Genomic DNA, 24,708 nt, shown 5'->3' on the forward strand with positions numbered 1-24,708 from the left:
TGTCACAAACGAGTTTAGGAGATAAACTGGCAGAAAACAGCACATAGCCTCACTGGGTGCACTGAGTGATTACGTGTTGCCAAAAGGCCTTTGGAGATTTACTTCTGCTTATGTACCCTTATGCCAGTTTTGAGGCTTGTTAGACCCTTCTGTGAGCCACCTTAAATTGTTAAAGAGTAAAAAAACATACCCAGTAAGAAGACAGGATAGTTCTTTTGTTTTTAGTAGTTTGGTTCACAGGAGCATCCTGTTAGTGGGAGAGATGATGGGAGCATAAGGCTTAGAGAAGAAAAGGAACAAAAAGCATTACATTGAGTAATGTTTTCCCTTTCCAGTGGCACTGAGCATTTAGTTCAGCTGCCCGTGGAACTGCAACAGGATGCCAAAAGGGGAAAAAAAAAAGTAACCTAAAAATTCAGGTCCTCATGGCTGCTGAACTGGTTCATAATGGAGTCAGATAAATCCCAGTAGTGCTGTGAGGAGGGGAAAGGGAATGTAGTTGGGGTTTAGAAAAAAAGATAAAATGGAGAAGGAGAGATTGAAAACACAGGATAGCTTCTTTTCCCAGCATTTTGTCATTAGATTGGCTTAACTGCATCCTCACCATATGTTCTGGAGGAACAGAAGTGTGCTGGAGGATGATAAGGGTGCTAGTCTTGTGTTCAGCAAATTCAAATCTTGAAAGATTTTATTAGTTTAATCTTTACATTATGTGAAATTAAACTGCTTCTCTATTATCCCTATACTTGAAAGGACTATAGCTATACAGGAATAACATTGCAAGATTAGGTCTGCAGTATGTAAATCCTCCCATAAATAATCATCAGTTGTCTGTGTTTGTCTCACGTAAGCCTCAGTGATACATAGTAGGGTAGGAGTGCTTTTTTGTATGACTGCATTTGTTCTTCCTTTGTCCTCTGATTTCTAATATAAGCATATTTATAGGTATCTGTTAATAGTATTCAGAGTAATGATTGACTCTTTTTGGAGACTGTTAAGCTTTTTTCAATGCAGTTTTTGAGAGTCTAGGAATTTTCTGGTCAAAATGGGAGCATAGTACTATAGGAGTGTTTGTATTGTCTCACATATCACATGGTCACAGAATTACAGAATGGGTAAGGTTGGAAGAGACCACAGTGGGTCATCTGGTCCAACCTCCCTACTCAAGCAGGGTCATCACAAAGCACATTGAACAGGATTGTGTCCAGACTGTTCTTGAATATCTCCAGTGAGGGAGACTCCACTACCTCTCTGGACAATCTGTTCCAGTGCTCAGTCACCTGCACAATAAAGTTCTTCCTCATCTTCAGGTGAAACTTCCTGTGCATCAGTTTCTGCCTGTTGTCTGATGTCCTATTGCTTGGCACCACTGAGAGGAACCTTCATAGTATTGTGATTTGCAGAGCTGAGAAGCCATAGCCGTTCTCTGCATGTTATATTTGAGATTTTTGCTTGTCAGTTCAAACAGTCTCTGCTACATGACTAGCTTATCTATGTGGAACTGTAAAAAAGACTTTGGGGTGGAGATGGGGGAACTTGGGTGAGAACATAATCCAATTTTTTCCTCCTCGCAGCAATGTGGAATTAGGTTTTGACTTAAAGTAATTGTGATTTTGCAGGGATGCTTTTCTTATTTTCTTTGTTTTTCATTTCTTTGGGGAAAAAAAAGCCCTTTAGATGTACTTCCCAAATACCACTTAAATGACTGCATTGTCAAAAATGGCACTTTGCAATTCATTTAGCAAAAGCTATGTCTTATTAGAATCTGTTTACTGATGACAGAGATAGGAGGAATGATGAATATGAGCCTTGTGGAAGCATGGTTAATTTTGTCACTTCTGTGTTAATTAGACATGGTTGAAATGCAATAAGTTGTATCCAGTACAGAAAAGAATACAGTGTAAATGAGGGCTTTATAAAGTTACAGCCATTTAAGAACATTTTCTAAAAGTTAGTTTCATTTATGTTCCTCATCTTCCTGCAGCCCAGCACCTGTGTCTGAAAGGGGAAAGATTCTGAAATATTTTTGATAACAGATTTTTTGACTTAATGGGATGGTTGCATAAGCGCTCTGCAAACACTTTAAATGAAGTCAAATGCTGAAGATTCCAAGTTCATCCATAGTTCTTCTGTTGCTTTGGTTAACTTCCCTGTTATTCCCTTGCCATCTATCTGTATTTTTCAGAATAAAAACAAATATTTAAAAACTAGGGTTTATAGTACTTGCCCTGATCTGTTCCCTGATTATGTGTATTTTCTGGACTCATTTAATATTAAACAATCTAGCTCACCTGAGTAGGATTTCAGTGTTAAATGCTCTAAGCTTTTCTTATTACCAAAAAATTAAGAAAAATCAAATTTCACATTGGTAAGATTTCAGCTGCCACTGTTGTATAATTTTCTTTTTATAAACTTATTGTTTCTCTTTTTTATCAGTTTTTGTCTGAAGGGTGAGGGACTGGATGGCAGCTTTCCTGCTGTCATAGATTATACACCGTACTTGAAGTTCACCCAAAGGTACTTTTTAGCTTTACTCTGCTTCTTTTTATTTTATTTCGTTGGCAAAAATGTGCTTTGTGCTGGGCGTCTTACTTTTTATTTCACCTTCAAAACAACATTCGTCTCTAAATACAGATCTATACCTTTATCTTTAAGGCTGGAGGAGTTGTTACATGACTCATCAATGTGAGTCATGTTAACTTTGTTTCCTTGGCTTAGAATCAGAGTTTAGCAGGAAGCAAATGCTTTATCTCCTTTGATGATCACCAGACCAAGTTGTCCTTTCTCTTGGGCCTCTTCTGTGTAGCCATAAACTAAAAAGTAGTTATTTTGTGTATAAAAATTATATATGCCCTGCTAAATGTAAGATATGACATGAGCAGTATGAGCTGTTAGCACATAATAGAGAGTCACGAGCAGTTGCATATATAATCTGACTTTCCAGCTACATTTTCCTCCTCTAAACAACCTTATGATTAATAATAAAAAGAATTCCGACTATGTAATAAATCAGGTAACAATCTGACATAATCAAAAAACATGGAAATAAATAAAATGTGTTCTATTATTAGGTTTGCCAAAATGAAGGAAGGAGTTGATAGTTAGTAGTAGTCTTGGAGATGTACAACTGAACATGAAACATCCCAGTTATTTTCCCAAAGCTCTTACCAGCTTACATGTTAGTGACAAATTACGTGGTTCAGTTAAAGCAGAATTTGTATCACAGCAGGATCATAAGGTTGGAGAAATCACTACTTTAAAAAAACTGAGTAAATGCTGGTAATGTAGTGGGAAACATAGTCATAAGGGAAGATTTTAAATGGGTGTGGAGATAAATCAGAATTCTATTCTTTGAGGCAGAGGTCTGCATTCTCTGCTACACATTGATTCTGGATGATATGAAGATATTTAAGCAATGAGTCTGCTTACTATGTTGGGAAATGTATTCTCTGCAGTAACAGGCAGATGATCTTTGCTATAACCATAACGATACATTCTCATTTGAATTTATCATGATTTACCGTAATGACAACCACTTTTTTGATTTCCTACTTTTTTTTTTTAGAAAAAAAAATTATTTTCAGATCCTCCTGTTTGTCCTGAATTTGTGAAGAAAAGATTGTCACCACTTCCTTAGATAGCATATTGCAATGCATTTGTCCTTTGTATTCCAGGAGAGTAGCCCACATATGGTTGTCTAACTTGACTAAGTTCACAAGCAAATTTTTGCTATGCAAATAAAAGCTTGAAGTATAAGTTGTATTTAGTGATCTATCCTATCCCAATATTTTGATTCTTTTTGGTTTACAGAGCTTTAGATATTTTTAAGAAATATCGTGCTTTAATTTCAATCAGAATTTGCCTTTTTACAAGCATGCCTTTTGACGTGGCTCATAATTGTGATCTTTCAGTTCTGACAGCATCAGCAGTGATGAAGAAGAGCTGAGAACACTGGGCAGTAGTGGCAGTGAAGGCAGTACTCCAGAGAACATTGGTCCTCCTTTCATCACAGACGAAAACAGTTGGTACAACAAATGCAAAAGGGTAGAACAGAAGTACCGGCTTGCGTTGGAACAGAAGGTAAAAGATTAGTTTCGTGGGGGAGCTGTGAAGCCATAGCTCATCACCAGCCAACTGGTGACATATCCAGTTAAATAAAGTCAGGAAATTATATTAAATATTGTTTCGCTTCAGGTAAGTGGTTTTAGATTTTATGACCCTCAGAGTATCTAAGCATCTCTGCTCAGTGATTTGAGGGAAAAAGAGGTTTGGGGAGATGTGGAAGAGAATAATAATTCAGAGATCAGATTTCACAATCTAATGTAGAAGCTTTGTCTCCTTTTTCCAGTCTTGGAGTTACATCCAGTGTATTTCTGACACTGTTAGGCTGTGAGCTTGAAGTGAACATGATTGTCCACATGATTTTTCTCTTCCTTAGATGCTACGGAATTTTACTGATGTAGGTAGTCTGTCAGTAGAAGGCTTTTATGATGACAGTGGTGTTAAACTTAAGTCTTAGAGTAAATAGAAATGATCAACAAAGTAATCCATCTAGTAGGAAAAGTAAAGTTGCCTTCTCAGTGATACTATGATGGGTTTTTAGAAAATATATGGTTTTAAGACTTGCCTGAAGCTAGAATGGGAAAGGAAAAGAAAAAGTGTTTGTATTTGATTTTGATTTAGATGGCATATTGAATGTTACTATAGAAACCAAAGGTAAGTTTTCCATCTACACCCAAGACACTTTAAGTTAAAGGTGAAGTGAAATAGATGTCCAAACCGTTTAGTAATTAAACATTTTAAAAGGATAGTGCTTGTCAGTTTTTTATAATGGCATATTACATCTACCGTAATTACAGTGCATATTAGCTAGTGAGAGAGAGAAGAGCGAAGACTGTTCATAGACACTTAAGAAGTAGAGCACAGAAGAAGACACAAAGGATCAGGAAAAATAAAAATAAAGAAAATAGAAAGACAATTTTTTTTTTAAATAACTTCTATTACTATTTTCATTATTTTCTTTTTGTAATATAAGAATTTGATTTTTGTAAAACTCTGAGCACAGTAAACCATATGAAAGACTGGAACTACAGAAAGGTGCTTGGAGGTGTAATTATTTCCCAGAATGCAGAATCAAAACTGGTTTACTTTAATGCATTTGAAAGAACCTAGCTAAAGTTTTTCTTAGTAACTATGAAAAAGTCAGACTTGCTTGTGGGGTAATAAGTGAGCATTATTTTTTAAAAAGACACATACAATTATTTCTTTTCTATTTTGGGTCCCTTAGACTTCTTGGTTTTGAAAAATGACCTGAATTGTTGGCATCCAGGTTGCTGGTACAGTCTTTCTAGCTAGTCTAGTATCATTTTCCATATGGAAAGAACTTATGTTTCTGGGGGTCTCTTTGGTACAGAGAGCATTTCTCCTGCTTCTGCAAACCAAAATATGCCAATCAAAAGGAATGTCTTCAAATACATGAACAAAATGAAAACCTTGCCCTCCCCATCCCAACAGTCCTTGAACCACCAGAAGGTATTCAAGACAGTATTTGATCCTTGTGTCCAGACATAACATAGGATCGGTTTGAACTCACACACTTCCCCATGATGAGGAAAGTGTCATCAGCTCTGGAGAAGCATTGAAGAGAAAAAAATAAGTGCATGTTTATTTTTCATGGTGCATCTAAGTGGTTTATTTCCAAGGATACCCCATCATACATTATGACATACCTGGTGCCCAAATCCACTAACCAGAATTATTAGGAAGCTTTATATTTGCATAACACAAAGGTCTTCAGTGGCTGTAATAGTGAATGGTGGTTTTGGTTTATCCATGAGTCTAAGATCCAGAAACATTCCCATTCCATTGAAGTTATTTGCCAATCTGATACTCAAATTTTTGAGCATTATTATTATTTTAGTGAGTCACATTATTTCTTGTAACATTCTCTTAATGGACTGCTAACTTCTCTAGTTGTCTAATGTAAGGGTGAATTTAAATCAGTTTTAGGATAAATCTTTGAAAATTTTGATGCATTTAAAACAATTTTCAATATGATAGCTACTCTGACAACTGTTGACACTTTCCTAATTGTCCTCCTTTAGGATGCCTATTTGAAATTGCAGCAGCAAAATAACTTTTTTATTCCCACAGACAGAAAAAATTCCATTATTTAATTTTCATTTGGGATGCGCCTGCCAAGTTTTTATATAATTCTCTTCAACTATACAACATCTGTTCTATTTTATCTTGAACAAATGACCATTAAGAGGTTAGATGGATTACGGAATGGAGCTCCTTTCCTGGTGTTTCTCTCCCTTCCCTTTTTGGGACTTTTTTCATGGCAATAAGTTGAATCAACAACTGAGTTGCACACATTGCAATAGGTACCAGTTAATTAGAGGCAGTGTTTTTATTCAAACCAAGTGGTTTTCTGACAATCTAGAAGTTGGAAAACTGGATGTTTGTGACAAGAAGACCAAGTTGAAAGTATCTTTAGTAGCTGATGTAGTGGGTCTGATGGATCCTTCTTTTTACTCTACTATCATTCACTTTGCCCAAACAATTATAAATTCCATTTGTGCCTCCCAAGGAAGTTTGTGTACTGCAGTCATTAACAGCAAAGGTGAATAATATTTACCAGGACCACCATATGACTCTAAGATAAAGGTCTTTGTCTTCTGAGTCATTTGAATGGTAGGATAGGGTCAGGTACTATTTTAGTGAGGTAAATCCTAGTGTTGATTTATTGGATCAACAGCACTGTGCTGGTTTAGACCAAGAATCTTTGGTTATCCTACTATCCTGTCTTGGGTACTTGGCCGAAATAGATGTGGAGGAAAGAATAAACACAAAGCACATGTATATGCACCACTTTTCCTCTTATACATTCTTGGCCAGTGTATATCAGCTGAGGGACTTCCTGAGGCTGGTAAGGTTTGTCTGTGCAGTAACCTATGATGGATCTCTTTTCCAAATACTTGTCAAATATCTCCTTCATCCCATGCAAATTTTTAGCATCTAAATAATTTTTTTGCAAAGCATTCTGTGAATCTACCATCTGTTGTGTGAAAAAACACCTCCTTTTCTGTCTTTTGAATCTGGCTTCTATGGGCTTGATTTCCTGGTACCTACCTCTTCGTTTGTTTTTTTTGATTAGGAAGAATCACTTCCTTCCTGCCCTCTCTAGCCCACTCTGGAAATATGATGAGTTTGTCTTTTCCAAGTTGTCTCTTTTCCAGATCAATGAGTCATACCTTACACATTTGTTACTTATGTGGAAGTTATCCCTTCCCTATTTTGGAATGGTTTATACTGTTCACATTTGTGTAGTACACTCCTAAATTCCTTGTGTACTGTTTATGCTGGAGTTTTATGTGCTTTTACTGGTGGGCTGGTGCATCTCTATGCCATTATAGATAAGAGTATTTACTGCTCATAGTATTCTGTTTCTGACACTGATGCTTCATGTCTAAAATGTTTTTGTAAAATGATTTGATTTTTTTTTCTGAAAGTCCAGAAATTTGTGTGTGTCCTAACACATCATTTAGTACTTTCAAGTACTTTGTCTTAGAGCTCCAAGGAGTACCTTAGCAGTCAAGATGACAGTAACATTTGATGAGGCAGAACTAGGCATACTGAAAAGCTCTCAAGATTCCTTGGAACTTGTACTGAGGCTAAAAAATTCCTATCAAATATAAATATATCCGGTGGATAGAACTATGTGTAATTATAGAATCACAGAATACTTGTGGTCAGATAGCACCTCTGGAGATTGTCTAGTCCAACTCTCCTGCTCAGAAAAAGGTAGACCAGAGCAGGTTGCTTAAGGCCTTGTTCAGTATCAGGCCTTGTGAATATCTCAAGGATGCAGACTCCTCAGCCTGTCTGGACAACCCATTCCAGTGTTCATTTAAGACCAAGAAAAATAGAAGAGGAAAAAAAAGGTTTTCCTATATTTAAATAGTTTCCTGTGTTCCTGTACTTCAATTTCCTGTATTCCCGCATTACAGTTTTTGCCCATTGCCTCTTTTCACTGGCTACTGCTGAGAAGAGTCTATTTCTCCCCTTAAAAACTGATGATAAATAATAATGAATTTCCCATTAAATACTGATGCACATTGATATGATTCATTTTTCTTACCCTCTTCCCTTCTCCCCAGCCCTGACCTGAGCAATCCCAGCTCCTTCTTTCTTCTCTCATATGAGAGATGCTCCAAACCCTTAACAGTCTTTGTGGTGATGAATTACATTAGTAGCATCTTGATACCAGCTAATGTGAGACCTCTTTTCTTATTCAACAGGATTTGAGAACAGACACACCCATTCCATGTCTATGAAAACTGCCCTTTTTTTAATACCAATTTTTAAATGTGGGCACCTATGAGAGAGTTGCACAGTTTTCCACAGGTTTCGAGGAATATGCACAATTTTATGTAGTGTAGATGTAGTGTATCTAGTTTTAACTGAGAATTTATAAGAAGTTATTCACATCTGACATGGTGAAACTGTGCTTGAACAAGGAAATGGAATAGCTGCTTAGTATTGTAACCAGATGTGTAACATCCTTTGTGACCAGCGTGCCATCACAGCTGCCATTAAATACTCACATAGTGGATTTTTTTAGGTGACTAAGTAGTGTGATTAGGATTGTCCCATTTCTTTATAGTATCAGCTGGAAAAACAATGGCGTATGTGCACATTCCAGCTGTACATGTCCAATGTTACTAAAAGAAGTGACCTTCACTGGGTTTCTTACTTTGTGCTTTACTGTAGATTAGTATTTATTTCAATAACCTCCTTTGTCTTTTCAATGTGTCATGAGGTATTGCAGTTTTCAAAGAAACTTTAAAATAAGGTATATTTTATTCATAATAATTCTGGATCCCTTTCATTAACTATATAGATCCATGTAGTTTCTACTCTTGTGCTTCTTGTGCGATATCTAACATCCTGCATCTGTTAAGTTGTAGAATTCTGATCTTTTTCTTGTATTAGTGACTGTTCTATGTTGCTTTTAAAAAATGAATTAGTGTTTCATGCTGGTGACACTCCTGTCTCGTTTTTTCATATACCTCTGCAAAAGTATGTCATTTTTTTTTGTTGCCTATTAAGAAATATCAAACTAATCTTAAGTCAATTTACCAGTCTGTTTAAAAATAATTAATAAACCCTACAACAAAACCAAAGTAAAACCATATATATCATAAACCAGAAAATGTGAACATACATAAGGAAGTTTTTTTGATAGCTCTTTAAAGTTTTCTAACAACTTACATTTCCAGGGTTATCTTGAAGAATTGGTACGACTCAGAGAAAACCAACTATCTGAATCTGTCTCACAGAATAAACTGCTGTTACAAAGAATTGAAGATATGGATCTAGCCCATAAAATGGAGAAGGAGCAGCTGGAATATATCATTGTGGAGCTGCAAGACCAGTTGTAAGTTAGTATAATAAAGAAACATTGTTAGAGCAGTATTATTTAAATTATTTAACTTATTTAACTATACAATAAAAGGGCTTCTGGTTCTGTGGAAATGAGACAAACTTCTTAAAGAAATTGATGTATTTTAACTTTTTATTTTTTTTTTAACCTAAAAGTCTTTTATTTGAAATGGCTTCCGGAAAACTTCAGTAGTATAAGACAGAATAAGTCTGTCTTATTAAATATTTAATTAATTAAATATTTTTTTTTTTAGATCTGAAATAGCTTACAGTAAACTTGCTTAAATTTTTAACACTTTTTTTAAACTGTTCTTTATATTTTATTACTTCCAGCTTTAAGGCTACCCCTAAAAAATATTTAAAGCAGCTTCCTTTTGAACACTATTTTTTAAATGTTAGGCAAGAGGGGATAAAAGAAAAATACTTATTTTCATTGTTTAGATTCTAATTTATTTGTGTGTGACTCAAACACAGTAGAAGTTCATCTGGCAGTTCTAAAAATATTCAAACTGGTAAAACAGTTTGCTAGTCACCTTTTCTTTAATGCAAGGCAAAATGCTAAAACAACAGTAGAAGGCCTATTTTTTAATAGCATTTGTGGCTACTAATATGATAAATATTTGAATATCTTATGATTCTTACACAATTTATCCTCTCAGCCCTGCCTGTTGGCTGTTAGGGAGTTACTCTGCTTTTGCAGAGACACTCTCACACTGGATGAAGCTCTGAGCAACCTGGTCTAGTGGAAGGTGTCCCTGCCCATGGCAGGGAGCTTCGAGCAGGATGATCTTTAAGGTCCCTTCCAACCCAGAGCATTCCATGATTCTATGTTTAAAGACCCTGATAGATGGAAGACTCACTGTCTGGTGATAAGTTGCCATGAGACTGCTATGGTATGCACCTGCAGCAATTGAATGTTCTGTTCTGTTCGTAAGAAATACAAGATAAGTTATTTTACCTTATATCTGGAGTAATTTTTAAGTGTCTGAGCCCTAAAGTAACATCTGTGATTTTTGAAACAGTCCAGGATAAAGAGAATATAAAGACACACCATCCAGAGAGGTCTTTTCTATGCAGTAAAAAGTATTTAGCTTGTAAACAAAGATGATTTTTTTTCTTCTGCTCTTCCTTGTGATAGATCATTTTATTGGCAGTCCTCGAAATGCATTTTATGAAAATCCAAAGGAATACAGAATTTGCATTTTATTTATGCCAATTTCAGAGTTGAAGAAGAAAAAAGATGTTTTTCCAAGTTTCTCCCCCCCTCCCCCCCAGTTGCCTATAAGTTTTTGAGAGATACCTGTTCTTAAGTTGTTTTCTGAACTTACTGATATGCCTTATGATTCACGTTATACTGCTTTGGCATCCTTGGTTATTTGGGGGAGGTGTGAGCTCATTTAAACCTACTCTGGTACTGGAAATTTTGAATGTTCATACCTGCTGTTAATTTTTAGCTGAGATATATGCAGACTGTTCTAAAGATCTCAGTCTTTAGAGTTTGATTTTATTTGCTGGCTTTCTTATGTAAAGGTTCAAACTGTGGAATAGTTTCTATTGTATCTTAACAGTGTGTTTTTGTATAGCTGTTTGTGAGACGCAGTCAGGAGTCTGAACTACACTAGGTATTTGGAGAGGTATAATTTTGCATTTTTATTGCTGTTAGTGTAGTGTGCCTGTCAGATGAGGGAAGAGGTATTCTTACCAGGTTTCTAATGGTCAACACCATAATTAACATATTTTAATCATATTTGGTAATTAGTAATTTTCCTTTTTGTTTTTGTTTTGGTTTGGATTGTTTGTTGGTTTGATTTTTTATTCTGACCAAGGGTGACGTGGGAGCAGAATGTTGTATCACTAATGTATCTGTAATGAGGCATGAGTTTCGGCCAGTTGCTTTTTATGGTCCAGCCATTTTAGAATGATGTTAATGTAATTCCACATCTTAGTGTTTTGCTCTTCTACCATTAGTAGCATTTTGAAGCAGTGAATGTATGCTGTAATCTGTTTGAATTCTTTATAAGCAGGTAAGAGCAAGTTTGGGACTGTAATTCTGCCCAAGGCATACTGCATTACTGTTTGTAAAACACTTTTGAGATCTGATTTAGGATCATTTGCTGTATAATTGAAACTATTATAAATAAACATTCTATATTTTCTTTTTAATGATGCTTTTCTATTCCACTGGCTGTTGTTTCTGAGGTAACAAGTTCTATGGCTTCAGACTTCTGTTGCATAAGAATTTGTCAATGTTTCCAAAAGGCTATTTCACAGGCATGCAAGTCAAAATGTCTTACGTATATTCTCAGTGGGTTTGGGCAGAATCTGAGTCTCTGTCTATTTCTGCCTCCCCCAGAAAAAAAAAAGTGTGAGGTAAGGAATAGAGATCTGACTCTTTTAACAATATAGGTTGTTATTGTTGCTGACTTGGAAACCAGATAAGACAGAATCAACAGACAAACGCCGGATAAACAAGGCTTTCTGGTTAAAAATTTCCTCCAGAGACATTTTTCCACATGCATGTTTAATAAGGCAGTTTGCTATAAAGCATGAAATAAATATGAGGATAGGAGATTGGAGAAACTTGGAAGTTAATTTGCTTTTACAGCTGCTATGCTTAGTGTTCTACAGTTTTCTGTATTCTTGTCTCACACACTTGAGTATCCAACCTACAGTGAAGAACACAATTTTCAGTTTAGTTAAGAGCTATTTTACAGAACTCATGAATACCAATATCTGGAAAACAGAGAATCTGAAAATGTATCAGATTAGTTATTCACAAAAGAGTAAGATTTTTTTTTTGTCTTTCAGCTTAATTGGATTTCTTAGTAATATGCCCATCCATCTGTGGATTGGAGCTCTCTCTTTGTAAATCAAGTTAGAAAAGTGAATCTGCAATGCACAACCTGATCATCAGTGCAACACATTTAAACTAATGCAGAGCTGATCAATGAGGAGGTTCAGGCCGGACATTAGGAAACATTTCTGTACTGGGAGGGAGGTTAAACACTGGAACAAGCTTCCTAGAGACGTGAACAATGCCCCCAGCCTGTCAATGTTCAAGAGGTCTTTGAACTATGCTATTAATAATATGCTTTAACTTTTAATCAGCCTTGAAGTGATCAGAGAGTTGGGCTAGATTATCATTTTAAGTCTCTTCCTACAGGAACTGTTCTGCTCTATTCTAAGAACAGCTTGGTCCTTTACCACCCTTTCAGCATCTCCAGATGAAGTGATTGCCTAGTGACAGGTGTGAGTTATAGTAATGATGAGGCATTTATGGCCTTCATCTGCTTTCTTTAGAAGGCATCACTGGGATGTGTTTTTGTCTAGGACTTCTTGTAGCTGAACATTACAGAACAGTGCTTTTGGCTCCACTCTTCTTTAAAAATAGTGTATTTTTACAGTGAGAGTGAGGCAGTTCTTAAAGCCTTAAAGTGCTTAAAATTAATAGCTCACAGAAGGACAGCCAAGAGAAGCCTGTGATCCATAGCATGTCTAGCTGAAGAAAAAATTCTGTAACATCCAAAATGTGATGGGAAAGGGATCCCAAATAATCAAGAAATTGTATTCTGGAGTATTCAAACTCACAGAGGCAGATGTTCTTTCCTCCTCTATGATCCTGCGAAGAAATGTTGAATGTCTCTTGAAACAGAGACATTTGATTGCACACCCCATCAGTAAAAAAATTCTAAACACCCCCACAATGTAGGTATATTTATTTATAAATTATATAAATGTACTATTTCGCTAATACATTATTTAAATTTTTAAACATACACAAAAATAGAAATTTAAAAGTATGAGATAAAGATTAAATAAAAGCTATTTTGTATTTTTTGAAATGTATTAACAGTACAAAAAGTATTTTCTTCCCGTACCCCAAAGGATTGTCTTTCGCACCTCACTTTGGAGGCCACTGCATTGAAGAACTAGTTAGCTCAGTCAAAGATGTGACTGGGCAAAATCTGGGACCATTTGCCCACAACATCCTTGTATTAAAACTCTTGAGCTCATCTTAAAGAGACTTTTTTCCCCCTTTGGGTGATTCTTAGTCTTACTTTTGACTAACACACTACCTGTGTTAAGACAAACTCTGCTGATATTTGTTACTTTAAAGTTCAGATTCTGCATCTGAAATTGATATTCATATATGTTAACTATTGATGATTACAAGAGAGATTCCATCGATTTCCAGAATAATGACTCATCTCCTGCATGGTGACTCACTGATGTTATAAAAGCTGATCACTTTAGCATAGACCATCTTTTTAAAAAAAGTGAAAGGAAAAGGGAAGGCATTGTATACCAAATGAGAAAACCATCAACTTAAAAAAAAAATGCTTTAATTTTTTTTTTCCTGCTGGGATATTTGTTAAAATATATCTTAAAAAAGAAATTTGTATGTTAAAATAGTGATTTGCATAATGTTTATCGACGTAGGTTTCCTCCTAGATGATTTCTTAGGGTTTGTTTTCAGGCTGGTGTGCCTGATGTAAGATAGTACAGCCCTTTGTCCCAGCTGCTGTTTTTCCTTTTTTTTTTTTTAATTTATCACATGTATGGAAAATCCATTTCTTAGATTCAGCGATTATGCTACATTTTATACCACTCTGTTTTTAACCCCCTTTGCTGTTTCTTTTTATATCCCTGTCTTGTTCTGGTGTTTTGTGGAGGGGCATGTGAAGGGAAGAAAAATCAGGAAAACTGTTCTAAGTTTGGAATTCTGTCACTGGTTGTGGCACAGATACGCATCAAATTTAATTGTAGGGACGCCCATGTCGTATATTGAACTAAGCTTTTATGCATAACTAAGAATTTTTTTAATGTATTAGCAAATCTTAAAGATAGGTTTATTTAATTTGTCTTGGTGTTACTTCAGAATTAGTCTTTCCAAGGTCCAAACTGTGCTTGTAATCCATTCTTAATACCTTAAAATAGCTTAATATTTTAATAATTCTTAATAGTTTAATATCCAGCAATACTGCAGTTTCTCTCTGGATAATGTAGATGTCTTTGTAAAGACAGGAAATTACAGTGTACTTGCAATCCTGAGAGACTGGTCTTTTTCGGTAACACTTTAATTACAATAAGTGTTCTGTGTATGCTTTCACCCCTGAGAAGTACACAGCCTGTCACTTACACTGTGCTCTTTTCCAGGCATTGACTGTTTGAGTACTCTGTCCTCACACCTCTTTTCCCCTTTGTTAACACTGCGGGGAGCTCAGGGTAATGGCATCTTGCCTTTCAGAAAGGTCCATGAGCTGATTCTCAGCAGCACGTGGATGGAACACAACAGTTCTGTGAGACATCTGACATGCAGAGTAAATTAATACATTTAAGTTCAGGCAAAATGACCTTCTCAGTTTCAGACAGACCATGTCCTACCAGATCTGTTACGGAGTACATAAAGGAAGATTTACTATATTCTTTGTAGCAAAGATGATTTCTTTTCAATGATTGATCATACCCCATTTTGTTAAAAAACCTGCTTATGAAAATTCCATCTGTGCTTTTCCTTGCTTTGTCAAGGTTCTATTTGTAAATGCTCTAGAGCTTGTAGAGTGCTGCCACAACTACTCTCTCTGAGAGCAGGCAGGGGAGGTTCACAGATGAAAGTGCAAAGCTGTAGAGGATGTAGGCAATAGCTCTGCTGTCAGGGACAAAGCAGAGGAAAGCTTGTTCAAGGAAACGGAAGCAGAAGGGTCTGAGTGAAGGCTTTGAAATTTAGCCTATTTTGTGTCTCCTTGTGAGTAAAACTTAAATGTCAGTTGCCTGGCTTTGTAATCCTAGCTCAAAAACTAAATCATCTGCAGAAATGGGGAAGCTGGATTGATTTTTTAGCACCTTTACCTTCATTTCACATGGTCCTCTTTTAAGACTTACTGGGTTTTTTTAAGAAACTGAATTCCTCAACTGCTTAAGTACAGTAAATCCAATTTGTTGTAGCTACTTTATTTTCTCACTGAAAGGAAATTGGAGATTAAATTTTAATCTTTGATCTTCTTGGCAGATTTCGTTCCTAGAATATGAAAACTGAGAATGCTAATCCTTCTTCCTTTTAAAGCTTTCACGGATCCTGCTATCAAAGACTAATTCACATGAGCCATGCTCTTATTTGTAATGCTTCCTGTCTGTCCTCTATATCCCTCAAATTGGCAGCAGCAGTTAGAAATCCTTAGTATTTCAGTCTGTTTTCAGGTCTTTCTTTTTTCAATCTGTATTTTTTTTCACAGCATAGAAAAAATACTACATATTCTGACAGATGTTAAAACTTTTGTTCAGGCAGTGTTTGGGATTTTGGTTTTGTGTAATTTTTTCTTTTGAAGTTTGCTGCAATATTGTAATCCTGTTCTGTTGTACAAAGGTGTAGTACACAGAAAGATGGGAAGTTCTGTTTTCAGTGAGGTGGAAATCCAAGAAGACATGGGTGTTTCCTTTTTGCTTGAAAATATAACTAGAAAAGTTCAGCTGGGCGTAGTACATGGACAGACAGACTCCTGCAATTCAGAGTGGAGCATACAGGGCAAGGCACAGAACACTGCAGAATTAAACAAATTTGCAATCAAGCCTCCAACATGACAAAGGATATGCTATTCTTAGAATCCACATGGGTTTACTGCGCAGCAGGAAGCCAAAAGTTTCTGGGTTGATAGCAGCCTGAAGGAAAGGACTTACTCTGCAAGATGCAGCAGATAAGGGAGGGTTTAACTTTTAAACCCTCATATTTTAGTATCTCTTTCAGAACTTTTGAAAGGGAGGTTTAAAATGTCTATATTAAAATAAACCTTAAAATGTTAAAAAAGCTTAAAGCTTTTGAAGCTGTTGGTGTCTTCAAGGATAAGATGTGTTGGTATATTTACATCAAAATGTTGTCTGACTCCAAAGGGAAAAATACTCATTTTTGTGAGGAGTCTCTCTTCTGCCCCTCTCCCCTCCAGCCCCCTTGGTGAGTTAGAGACCCATAGGGACTTTTCTTTCATCATTTTGCATACTTAATGACATTAGCAGGGCAATGTGTCCCCTTCTATGAGTCTCTACTGTGTAATACTAAAATTTTTTTTTTACAGTGGCATCCTTTCTTTTTTCTCCCATAGCTACACTTCTGTGGATAAAGGCATTGCACAGAAGTAGCAAACAAGAAGGCTTTAAATAAGTTACTTGGACATTAGCACTTCATGCATTCAAAATTCCAGAGTATTTATCCAATGTAGAATGAAAAGGTTGGGAGCAGGGGAAAATAAGGCCTTTCAAAATAATAATAATGACAAGTATTGAACCTCTGAAGCCCTCAATGCAATGGAGTTGCAAATGATGTGCATTCCCAGTAAGAAAGTGTATTGTGTGGATCATGGAGTTTCTTCCTCTGTTAATATACCTGAACTTACATGAACTTACCTGAACTGTGGCAGAAGAGAATACTTGCTTTGACATAGTAATACAATAAACATTGATGTCTTCCTCTTTTAATTCCACAAAGAGAATTATGTCTGGAACAGGTGAAGGTTTTGATTTCATAAAAGGGTTTAAATAACTTGATACTGCAAATGGAGGGGATAGAAAACATCATCTAAAATATATGGTAAGTCCATCATGGTGCATAATCATTAACTGCTGGAGTATGATCATAGAGACTGAATTTGATCTCTTTGTGCTTTACCTATTTATATAAATAAACTTGCATAACCATTTGCTTCTGAGAGTCACAGGTTTTTGTGCTTCATTTCTTAACACTCAAACTCATTTACTGTAGATTTGCTTCAATATTCCAGAAGATATTGATGAGAAAAACAAGCATTTCATAGTGCTTATACATAAAGGAGATGAGTTGAATAAAGGTTATTTTTACATTCTTCTAATATATTTATTGCAAGTTACATGAAGTTCAATACCAAACTAAATGGGCTTTAAATGACAAATAGTAAAAATATAATCAGTTTTTGAAGGGGTGGAAGAACAGTACCAAGTTAAAATGGTGAGGAGAGTGTAGTTCTGTATTTGCAGGCATAATTCTTTGTCATTAATATATTGAAGGAGTCTCTCTGAGATTATCCAGATGAAAGAAACTGATATTTAAATTATCCTAAATTTCAATTTTATTTTACTAGATTTATTCGTTTGAATAAATCATATTGGGAATTAACTTTCATCCAGTCAAAAAAAATATAGCAAATCCATTTTATACTTTCAAAACAAAATTAAAGTTACTCTAAAATACAAATAGTTTGACCGAAGTAAAGGTGAGTTACAGTTCAGTATACATGCACATGCAGTGGCAGAAATGTTTGAGTGTTTAAAAAATTATGGATGATATTTGTAAATTTAGGTTACAACTTGTCTTTCTAGTTTTAAGGCTACAACTTTGTGTCTTATGTTTTTTCAATATTTCACTGAAATAAACACAGTCTAAAGGAGTTTGGGAAAGGCTTAGAATAGAACAAGTGAAATGTCTGAAGTTATAACCAAGCAAATACAATGTAGTGTGTTACCTGATTATTGAGCAGGAGCTGCCTTCCTGTTTGGATAGCAAGTGGTTGAGATATAGACTGGTGCCTTTTCTGTTTGTCATTGAGATGTTCTTATGCAATCATGTAACATCATAATTTTTCAGAATGTTGTTATCCAAATTATACCTCAAATTATTGTCTGTATTCTGAAACAAAGACTCCACTGTAATTAAACTAGAACTAAAGAGTCAAGCTCCTGGTTCTTCTACCAATATAAACTTATCCAAGTTATCTAAAGGTCAAAAAGATTGAAAGCTGTATAAAATTGATAACTAATTTTTATTACTGGAGGATATATTTCAAGATCTCTGAGACAATAAAGGAGGACTAAAAGGTGCTGAAGAATCTTTGAGGAGTTTTATTCACAGCTTGTACCATTGCTGTGACACACTAAGATCTGTTGGTCAGTTAGAAAGAGTAAGAAAACGTTGCGGTGGGACATTCCTGGTTTTTTTCACTGCAGCAGCTGCCTTTAAAAAGTCTGCTGGGATCTAACTGCTCTGGCATCTAATTTGGGGAATGCTGTGTCTGTGCACAAGGCATAAACCTGAGAGAGGTGATATGTTGCAGCATCAAAATCTACTGGTAAGTAACCCATTTTCATACCTGCTGATCTAATTTCTCAAAGTCCAATGATATACCAGTCCAGACAGCTCACTGTTGTGCTACAGCACTGACAGTTTGGGAGTTCCCTTTTACTTTAGAGTTGCTCTTACAGATTTTGGTTATATTCATGTATGCTATCAATTTGAGTTTGCATTCCATATTTCCTGTCCTAAATAAAGGTTTTTAAACTTTGTTCTTTCTTATTCAAATGTTTTTATTTTTTTTTAAGCTTTTATTTTTACTTTTACTTTTCACTACTCAGGAAGTTCTTGAACTGGAGCACTCATCTGATATAATTCCCTTTCTTAGGGAATTAGTCTGTTTGGTTTATTTCCTGTCTTCATCTGCTGGTAGGAGGGCAAATTGCCAACTGGACTGGCATTTTCTGGATTTGGAGAAATTAAACTTGCAGGTAAGAAATTACTGGTTTTTCATAGGCATAATTGGAAACAGAACTGATTTTTGGTTTATTAAACAAACAGAAAAATCTGTCTAAATGGGTCTTGCAGAATAAGCTTCCAATGGTGTGAATCTGGATTTGACCCAGGGGAAGTTAGAAATCCAATCTAGCTGAAATGAGACCAGAAATTCTATGTGGTTACCCAGATAAGGCTTTTCTATATTAGCTTGGACTAAACTCGAGATTAAATTTTACTTACTTATTTATTTTTTAATTCCCAAGTAATATAGTTACAGTATAGTAACTGACCAAAGATAATCAACGTTTTATGCCATACAGGTTGTCTTTTGTCCCCATCCCTCACTGAAATGTAAGTCAGGTCACACTTTCAAAATGCAGAAATCTTAGATGTGTTAATTCAAAGGAGTAATTTCTTAATCTTTTGAGAGGCTACATGCCTCTCAAAACAATGCTAGTGCAAAGAGAATTGTTTGTGGGGTTACCTTGGGAATTAAATTAAAAAACAAACAAAAAAACCAAACCAAACCACCAACAACAAAAAACCACAAAAACTCAAAAGAAAAAAACCACAAAAGCTTCTTCAAAAATTTTTTTTAAATAGATAATTTTGATGACCATTTTCAGAGTGACTCCTTACTTGATTGTACCAGAACTGAAAAGGCAACAGGGATGGAAATGGGCGGTAATTTGTCAGTAGCATTTTATGTGTGTACCTTACAAAAATAAAACCTGCATGTGTTTAAGAAATGATCTCAAAATAATAAATCCTTATGTAAACAGCTCAAAATAATAGAAGTTGAGGAAATCTGCAAGTAAATATTGTGGAGAGTACCTGACAAAGAAAGGGTCAGTGAACGCTAGAGGAGAAGGATGTTTATTGGAAGACCTCACTAATCTCACATTTCCCAGCTTCTTAAATACATTATTAAATAACTGAAAGTCAAAAACATGCAGAGACTTTTTGGGGAATAGCTGTGTAAACCTGATGAATGCTTTGGCTGCTTCTGTTATTATTGAATAAAAGTAGTAAATTTACAGGCCTGGAGGGAGCATATGTATCTGCAGACACTTAGTTCCAACGTGGGAGTATGTTAGTATTGATTAGTTAATGACTCATAAGTATTCTCAGGAATTCATTAGCAGGATGTTTTTACTTTTCTTTGTTTTTGAAGAGGAGCTTAATTTAAATAGTGGTTCCTGATTTAGAGAACAAAAAATACAAATGTAAGCCAAATATTTGTTAGTTTTTAATGATGTATTCTAGTATTAAGATGATGTTCTCATCTCTTTTGCTGATTGTTTTGCTGAACAAATTCTTACTTGCACTAGTATTTTGAATTTTTATGGAGTTTTTCTTTTTTTCAGACATTAAAAAAAACCCACCACAATTCAAACGTCGTAACTTAAATAGGGTATCCAGGGCTAACATGGCGAGACTGGGTATATTATACTTCTCTTATATATATGCATTATGGAAAAATCTATGCTGTGAAGTAATGCAAAGGATATTTGGTCATTTTCAAAGCAATGTCCTGGTCTCAGCTGGGATAGAGTTAATTTTCTTCCTGGTGCTGTGTTTTAGATTCAGTATGAGAGTAATGTTGACAAGAGACTGATGTTTTGGTTGTTGCTGAGTATTTTTTCTCTGCCTGCTATCTCTTCACTGTTTCTTGATTTTTATAGTGTTTTTCAGAACTTGAAACACTGAATGAAATTATCTTACAGAAGTGTTTATTGGGGTAAGGACTGCTTGAGGCACAACTGTTTTCTCCAGATTATAAAACAATCACTTTTTGTCAATGTGATTATAAAGAGATGGAAATTACTGTAGGCTGAGAAGATATGAGTTAGTTGGATGAGTTCACAGGCTCTCAAATATTCAAGAATTTTTTCATGCCTAGATTAGGGAATGTACCATGAATCGGTTTAATACCTCTACTTTCATAATAAATTCTTACATATTCTTCCTACTCTGCACAAAATTTTTCTGCACTCCCCAGTCTCACCGTATTAGTTCAGGATGTCCTGTTCAGCCACATCTCACTGCCTTTCTTTCATTCAAAAAAAACAATCATACAATCTCTTATTAAGATCCACTGTGTTCTCCATGTAGCAACTGCCTTCCTGAGATATACTACTTTTAGCCACTGGTTTTTTTCCAGTCTGAAGAAAAGGAGTTAACAGCTTGTTGTATATGCTTGTTTTCACTCAGACTTGATCATATTTCCTTATTTTTTAACTTTCCTCTTTAGTAAATCCTTTTATCTCTCTTACTTCTCCTCTTCTTTTTTTGGAATGTCCTTGCTTTTACTCTTGTATTAAATGGATTAACATATTGTCTACAAACCTTATCTTGCATCATCTTCAAATCCTCACAGCTACAAACCCAAGAGAATAATATTTTATTGAATTGTATTTAAAAATAGAACTACATACTTGTGATCTTCTTGTTATTCTTATGATGTATTATGGATTTTGTTCCATGTAAGTTATAAGTTAAACAGTAATATCCTTGGTAAAATCTAGGCTTTGAGTCTTGGTCTATAGGTGTTCAGGTCATTCTGGATTTGAGTTGGTGTTTGTTGCCACTGGCTCGTTCTTAGAAACAGAAGTGGTAGAACAAAATCTGTGTGTACATAGGCCATTCCAGTTCAGTATGTGTTACTACAGACCAACATTACATTACATTAATTTTATGTGACCTTTCAGTAACACTTGAAATATTTCCCAGTTAAGGCCCAAAGAGTCCAGCAGTTCCTCTTATTAGTTTCTTTTTTTTTTAAACAGAAAACACTGATTTTACATTTTATTCTTGAATATTTTTTGAAACTTGTAAATTCCACAAATATCTATTTGCCATTTGTACCTCTCCACCATTTCTTCATTTCTTACTTTTGTTCTATCATGACCTTAATTTTCTCCTGAAAGCTTTTATATGCCAGACTTATTTTGCTATACAAGCAGATAAATAAATTTCAATAGTAATATTGTTTGTTTGGTTAAATGCCTGACAGTAAACATCTAGAGGAAAGCTCAGAGTCTTCATTACACTCCTGGTGATGAGGAAAAGTCCTGCTTCAAACCCTGTAGCATCTCTGCCCTGATCTGGCGAGCACTGGTTATGGTGTTTGCATTCTGGGGAACAGGAGTGCTACTGTGGAAATTGTCTGCCTTGGATAAAATAAATTGTTGTCCTTTGAGAGCTCTTAACGTCTAGAAACTGCTTCTCTTGTCTGAACAAGAGCAGGACAGCACTTGATAATCTTATGCAGCATTTTTTCACATTGTATGTTCTGAAATTTGTATGCTTTTTTCATTAAAACTTGTTCATATTTGCTTCCTTTTTAACTCCTTTCTATAGTAAATGCTTTTGTATCCATTTCTTTTCCTCTTCCTGTTTTTGAATATTTGTAGCAGGATCCTTTTTGCCTTATGGTGATTGAGTTTGAGGATTATGTATGCTGTGTAGACTTGGCACTTAGGGACATGGTTTAGTGGTGGACTTGGCAGTGTTAGGTTTAGGGTTGGACTCAGTGATCTTAAAAGTCTTTTCCAGCCTAAATGGTTCTATGATTCTGTGCATTTTAACACTTTGACTCTTCAAGTAAGTCTGGTTAAACAAAGGCAGTACCAGTTTTTGCGTATTATCTCGAGAGAATTGCTGTTTGCAGACAGTGCCTTTATAATGACTCTGCTGCAGCAGAATCTCGTGATACTTGAAAAATGGCTGCAAAAGAGCAAAGAGCTAAATAATCTCAAAAGCTGAAAAAATAGGTGGTAACTAATAACACCTGCTGTGAATATTTTGTCTAACTTTCTAATGTCTATACTACTATTTTATGTATCAGTTTGGACTGATTTTATGTATTCAAATCTATTTTTACATACTTTTAAAAATTCAAAATGACAGTTTTAGGAGGAGAATAGTTAGTTATGTATCCTACTTGATGCCTGGTTTTCTTCCTGAATGTGGTGGAGTGGTTTAAGAAGTGATCTACTGGAACTATCTTTTAATCTTGTTATGCTAAAATCCCTGGAGCAGTTTGGTGAGTCTTCAGAATTTCTTTGTTCACATAGAAAGGGTGAAATTTCAGGTTACTATAGGATAACGATTTGTGGGGAAAGCCTCAATATAGAAACCCACATAGAATGCAAAAATTCCTCTATTAGCAACTTTCCTGTAAATGTGTGTTGTGTGGTGATAACATACAGGAGTTGTCCAAATGGGAATTTACATGTATGTGTTATATGTGTGTGAATTTGCATTTAGGCATTGTGGGCATAGTGACTCATATAAATTGTGTCCTGTTACAAAACTTCTATGAAAGCATGCAAGATGTCCTTCTGAATAAGGAGGTAATGTAGTGTACCTGGCAACCCTCATGAGAATTTGCTCTCTCTCTGTTTCAGTTTCCTTAAATCAACAAACCTGTAACAGACTTGTTTAATGCTCAATGTACCCCATGGAATTAGGGTAATTACATGGGGAAGGGAATGCCATACAAGATATTTGAAATTATTGAGAGCTTTGGGTTAGCAAAGTGTTTATTCCTATAGACCCCTTAGAGAGGTGAGGAGGGAGACCTCTGGGTAGAAAAGTTGATTGTTTATTTCTATGAATGCTGGGGGAATTAGTCATCTTGCGAAAAGTTTCTTGAAACTAGTTTTATTCACTGTGGAGCTTCCCACCCTTCTCGTGCAATATTACTGTGCATCTGTCTCCACTCTCAAACTCAGCTGCTAAAAATTCTTTACTGAGCTCACTATTGTCTTATTTTTTTTTTGTGAGAAATTTTGGCTCTTTGGGCAGTGTTATGTGCCCTTATTGAGATTGCTGTCTAAACAGTTCAGAAAGCACCAGAATAACAACTGAGTTGTAAAAATAGACCTGTTGACAATGTTATTTGGGAATTCACATAAATGTATGTGTGCCATGAATAGTTATTTAATTTGCTCTGCAGTTTGGCATTTCAGATAACAACATGGCATTTGGCTTTGAACTTTTGAGTACATTTGGTATGGAGATTAGCTTTTTGCTTCAGGCCAGAGATAGTCAAACTTGTAGAGCAGCATTTTACTAATGTCTAGTATTTTGTGGATTGGAGAATTTATGGGTTAACAAGCACTATTACTTTTGTTTCTAGTAATTCTACAGCAGTATAAGGGTAGGCTGGATGTTGCCTTTTACTACTGAAGAAGGGCCGATCCTGTCTTGGAGCCTGAAGAACTATGTACTTTCCTTATTTCTATATGACTTTTGGCAGGTGATTTCTGATTTCTAATGTTGGCATTTTAGCTTCCTCATTTTCAGAATTTTAGAAAACTGCTTTGCTTTATGGGAATATGAGGCAAAACTAATTTGAACATGTAAGGTATTCAGTTTATATTTTTTCTGTCAGTTATAGACATAAGTTACTAGAAACTGTAGGGTGGTAGAAAACAGAATAACTATGTATTATATTTTGCCTGGAAGTATATAATGGAATTAACGTATCTGGATTTCGGTTCATTCATTCAAAAGTATTGAAGGGGACAGTGGGAGGTGTTCAAACTACAAAAAAAATTGGGGGGGGCGTGCAACAACATCACTTTCCCATAGTGGGTTTGCAAAATAGTTGGGCTGTTAATTACCATTATGCTGGCAGAAAGAATCGTTTGCCTGCGGTTGCTTTTTCTTTGTTGCTTTTGCAGAAGGATTCTAATTTCAACTTTTTTTCTGTGCATAAATAC

At 35.5% G+C, this 24,708-nt stretch overlaps 1 protein-coding gene across 1 annotated transcript in view; it reads left to right on the forward strand.

Annotated features, from left to right (window-relative positions):
* RUNDC3B (RUN domain containing 3B) overlaps positions 1 to 24,708 on the forward strand; it is a 53,909-nt gene that overhangs the window by 23,137 nt on the left and 6,064 nt on the right. The window contains exons 6-8 of the mRNA XM_027684853.1: positions 2,437 to 2,517; positions 3,912 to 4,080; positions 9,285 to 9,442. Coding sequence (XP_027540654.1) covers positions 2,437 to 2,517; positions 3,912 to 4,080; positions 9,285 to 9,442 — 408 coding nt within the window. The remainder of the gene's footprint in view (positions 1 to 2,436; positions 2,518 to 3,911; positions 4,081 to 9,284; positions 9,443 to 24,708) is intronic.

The sequence above is a fragment of the Neopelma chrysocephalum genome, unplaced genomic scaffold (genome assembly GCF_003984885.1).
Source record: "Neopelma chrysocephalum unplaced genomic scaffold, ASM398488v2 Primary Assembly neopelma1_67, whole genome shotgun sequence".
Lineage (NCBI taxonomy): Eukaryota > Metazoa > Chordata > Aves > Passeriformes > Pipridae > Neopelma > Neopelma chrysocephalum.